Source organism: Phyllobates terribilis, unplaced genomic scaffold (genome assembly GCF_046119375.1).
Source record: "Phyllobates terribilis strain yellow unplaced genomic scaffold, ASM4611937v1 Scaffold_11__3_contigs__length_659146591, whole genome shotgun sequence".
NCBI lineage: Eukaryota > Metazoa > Chordata > Amphibia > Anura > Dendrobatidae > Phyllobates > Phyllobates terribilis.
Window position 1 is genome coordinate 196,413,903 of NW_027362771.1, and position 5,000 is coordinate 196,418,902.

Here is a 5,000-nt window from a genome sequence, read left to right on the forward strand (position 1 = left end):
AAAACACACTAATCTTATAATGGGAAATTTATCATAAAAAAAATCCTTTTCCCCTAAAAAAGAACATAATAGTTTTTAATTTTTTGAGCAAGACATTAATAATGATCACATTTAAATTATACACACACACATATTGTATATATAGTGAATTGTTATATTTTGCTTATAATAAAAAATAAAAAAATTAAAAAATGCAATACTTATCTAATATTTCAACCTACTATTTTCTGCAAATTATTTAATATTTAAATGCTAAAAATATAAAATACAGACAGACAAAAACAATGTTTACTAGTCCTTCTTACATGGATCTTATCATGAACTAATAATAATATTTTTTTTAAAAAAAATCTTAGTTTTAAAGAAATAAGCTGCTTTGATTTCACCTTATCTTAGACTTTGGAACAATTCATTTCATGGGCACAAGTATGGTATCAAGTAACAAATGTGGCCCTCTGGTGGAAAGCGAAGTATCACATTTGACATTTCTGCACTGTTTTCAACAATACACTGAATGCTAGAAAACAGACTCTATACAAGGTAAAGAAACAGAAAAAAATCTTAACCTTAGTGGGACAAAGGCTACAAACTAGACAGGCTCTTTAATAAAGGGAAACAGACTCCAAACAATACACATGCCAGTGCAGATGACACAACACACTAGTACAGAGCAATGCAATATACACAAACAAATAAATAACACATACACAAACTGTGAGGAATAAACAGAAGACAAATTTGCAGAAGCTGCACAAATACCTGGCTCACAGCTAAGGGAGCTGCTTTATTGTTGTAAGCAAATTGTGAAGAAAAACACAAAACTTACCTGCTGTTGTTGCAGATGCAGCAGTTCTACTGTGCTTACTTCACTGCACATGTCACCACTTGATCTCCCATCTCTGCTGCCAGCATCTAATTGGCTGCTTAGAGTGCTCATTCCATTTTGATTCATTGAACTGTTGCTTATTGTCTCTGTTGCAGATTCCTGCATCATGACTTAATACCTAAAAGTGATTAAGAAGTATCAATTAACACACACGTTACACCTTCGCACTTCTATTATCAAGATGTCCCTCTCTGCCAATTACAAAGACAGCATCTTTAGAAGGAGGGAAAAACACACAAGCTGCTCAGTAATTTACCAAGAAACGCAATACAAATTCAGCTTTTATCCTGATACTAATCACTGAAATTATGGACCCTATAAGCTTCCTTTGTGTGGTTACTCTTAACAGCCAAAATAGCATGCTATGCAGGCTGCATGGTTAAATAGCATTTATGAATGGCTACATTTTAAAGTCTACCTATAAAATCTAGTCAAATAAAAGCCCGGCTGCACACACTCCACTATATTTCCTATTATCTAGCTTTGACAACCATGGATGACTATACAGCCTTATTTAAAATATTCACTGTCTTGATTCTGTCAGAATTTTACAGCACATCTTATGCAAGGCTATTGTTTAATGATGCAAAGCTAATCATACAAAATTAAAATTTTGTACCAGTGTTACAAATCATATGGTATCGAGCAATGATAAATAGTCTAATGGTCTCTCTTTTTTTTTTTTGTGCCTAAATAAAATTTTGCCTCCGAGGCATTTTAAGAAAAAGCTCCTGCTCCAAACACGTCAGATATTGCCTATTTTTTTAATCAAACGGCTGATATTCATTTATTTTTCTGACATTTAAAACATTTAATACTGTCCTTCCTGGGAAGTAATTAAGCTTATGCATGAGCAGCAATCAAACTGTTCACTTGAAGATGACTTAAAACTTAATTTTAACATAGGCAAATAAATGAAAGATATAAAATTAATTTTCCAGGCATGTATTAGATATGAAAGCTAGAAATAAAATCTATCAAGAATATCACTAATGATTGTGCTAAAAACAGCATAAATTATGCATATTACCTTCTCTACAGTAATAAATGTTTTATCGTTTTCACTGCATAAATATACTGTACTTTCAGGGTAGCAATGAGATGTCCTGCCAAGATCAGTTGGAATCCTTGCAGTAAATAAAGAACCAAGTGCCCTTACAAACTCGAATTTCAAGGTATATTGTGCGTGTGTTTTATAGAAAGGTCAATGCAGTTCATGCACCCCAACCTCATTTTAGAACATTGTAATGGTCTCAGGACACTAAGGTGGCTGTCAGTGTAGTTAGCAGCCAGAAAACTTATCACACTATACACACAATAGGCAAATTATGTTTTTCACACTGCGCTCGCATTAAAGGCCCCAATTAGTTGTGTGTGCAGTGTGACACAATATCAAGATAATGACATTTTCCAATTCACTATTTACTGTCCACAGCATAATGATACAGGGTGAAGAACCGTACTCTAGTATGTGGTATGCAGCTCCCTGACACTATATTCCACATCTTCCAATACACCACACATAACTGGTAATTGAAAATATACAAATATTTACTTTGTACATTTCCAAAGATTATAATATGACTATAATAAGGGTGATGATCGCCGCTTGCTAGGTGAACCAGCCTGACAGTCGAGGAAGTGTTAACAGAGCAGACGTAGCTACTGTAACTACAGTAAACAATCACTAACCAGATGTGTTTATGAACAAACAGAGCCTGTTAAACATAGCATTAAACATTAACTACCAGAAAGATCACAAATGGAAAATGTGATGCACATAATGAATTTTACAAGACAAAAAAAAAAACAAAGCTACTACTCTTTTCTGAGATTAGGCGGTTAATAAGTATTCAAATTAGGCATAAATTTTACATGCACAATGTTTAAAATATTCAGTAAAATATGTCTGATTTCCCTCTCTGGATGTTTGAAAATTCTAATGTACTTTCCCCTCCACCGAAGGAAAAAAAAAATGGAAAGAGTCTTTTCTATATATATTTTATACCTTCTAAGAAAGTGCACAGAAACAAATTGTTAAAAGCTCAGAAACTTTATCAATACAGCTCGAAAACAATGCTAAGCTCTGAATTTTTTCGCTTTAAAGCTTCAGACCGCAGTCACCGAGACATTACGACGTTCCGAACGCAAAATTCCTAAGTCAATAATTTAAAAGAATAGGTTGTGTTTGTGAAGGTATATATGGTAGCGAGACATCTGTATAGTACATAGACTCTGGAAGTAAAAAGCAAACAGGGCTAAGCAAATTAAAATGTTATGTTGACAAGAAGTTTATGGCCTGTGGTTTGTGGATCCTTGTTAAGAGCTTAGAGTATTTTTAAGAAGCACTTTCTTAAGGATATTATAACAGTATTTTATTCTAAGCTTACGCAGACACCTCATAACCTATAGGTCATCAAAACTCCTGAAGGTTTAAATGACACAAAAAGACAATAATTGCTAAAAATTGTTTTGTTGACATCCAGCATTTCCATAGTCAAAGTGAATGTTTGATTTTTCTTAGCTAAAAATTTATGGTGAGGGTACATTAGAAATGCTGCCCGCTCGATTTTATACAGTGCAAGCATGCCAGGAAATTTGTAGAGGTTCCTTTGATCAGACAGTTATGGGGCGGAGATATAACAACCCTTCTGTCATGTTTGGGCAGAGGTCCCAATATTTACCCCATGCTTTACATGAGGAAGTTCCGCACAGAGCAAGATAAACACGGGACTTGGATATATAAACTATTGTACATTTTGGGTCTATAGCAGCACCGTGGCCTAACCACTGAATGAAAATCCACCAGAGCAGACACTAAACAGACCTGTGAGAGGGGATTTGTTATTTCCACTAGTACAGCAATGTAAAGAAATAAAGGCTATCGCTTCAGCTGCTCTGTGTTTATCAGCTTTCTGTCTGTGCTTTTTTCCTCTGGTATAGCATGCAATATTCCATCCACAGACATGTATCTACACAGCGGGAGGAAATAATTCAGCAAGTTTTCTTTCCTCACCAAGTGGCATTAGAGATACTTATTCTCTACATCACTTCCCTTTTGAAACATTAAACTGACACTGGAAGTGACTGCACAAGATTGCATTTTCTCTTCCTAAACAACCTGAATTGAAAGGTTACTTAGTGTAACAATATTTACTTGCAGAATTGTGTTGTTACCAAGGGTATAATGGATGGTGGCTATGCAGGTTTACGCAAGAATGAGTGAAGCATGAGGCGTTAGCCATGTGTTTGACATGTTTCAAATTGCTATAATCCAGCATTAAACACACCCAGCAATTCATGCCATTTCTTGCAACCATAATCTTGAATAAAGCGTGCACAACCACTTATTATATAAATTAGTATACGACTCCCTGTTATAGTCACAACAGCGCTTTTGTGTTTATTTTTCATCAAGATGTGGCTTTCTTATTTGTACAAATAGCAGGATAGAAAGACATAGCTCAATTAGACTTGTTCACTTTATGATAGGGTAGCTCTGAGCTTCAGTCCCGTTGTTTTGTTTTTTCCCAGCGAGGTATGGATTATTTGGGTGTTAAATTCCTCCGTGCCAAATATGTCATTTTTTTTTCTTCAAATGATCACAGGCTTACATCTACAGTCTCAATACTGCTGTGTTTCCAGTGTAATGTAATCCATACAAGACTTATATACAGTCAAGGACAAAATGGCAAGTTACCTAAACAAAAGGAAGTACTGTGGAGGCATTCCATGCATTCCTTCTATTCAGTGGAAGAAGTTTTTAGGTCTTGAAGTGTGCAGACATTTTTAAATGTCCAGGTTTGCAGGAGATGGAGATGTGTATTTGTAAAAGCTAATAAACACAGCGAGGTCACTTTTTACAGACTGAAACCATTTTTGGAATATTAGCAAAAAGAGCAGGTACAGAGAAAAAAAAAGGTGATGTATTATACTGCACCACTCACAGGCTTCAAACCACAGTAATCTAAAGCATAGGGTAAAGGAACACTATCAAAAGTACATCACTGCCAAGGCAGCAGGATGTTGGCTTGCTATTATAAACTGTAAATTGAACCATGCACATTGGATACTAGACAAAAAGCATGCTACTGTTATAAAAAGTCATATAAGG

The 5,000-nt window shown here is 35.1% G+C and overlaps 1 protein-coding gene across 18 annotated transcripts in view; it reads right to left on the bottom strand.

The window, feature by feature from the left end:
* The window catches only part of FOXP2 (forkhead box P2), a 314,333-nt gene that overhangs the window by 302,659 nt on the left and 6,674 nt on the right, over window positions 1-5,000 (bottom strand). For 15 of the 18 annotated variants that reach the window (XM_073651932.1, XM_073651943.1, XM_073651942.1 and 12 more), the window contains exon 2: window positions 827-1,004. In XM_073651932.1, the coding sequence (XP_073508033.1) occupies window positions 827-994 (168 nt within the window). In that variant the 5' untranslated portion in view covers window positions 995-1,004. Of the gene's footprint in view, window positions 1-759; window positions 793-826; window positions 1,005-1,142; window positions 1,241-1,304; window positions 1,351-5,000 lie in introns of those variants that run through there. The other 3 variants (XM_073651937.1, XM_073651938.1, XM_073651947.1) reach the window with 3 other exon arrangements.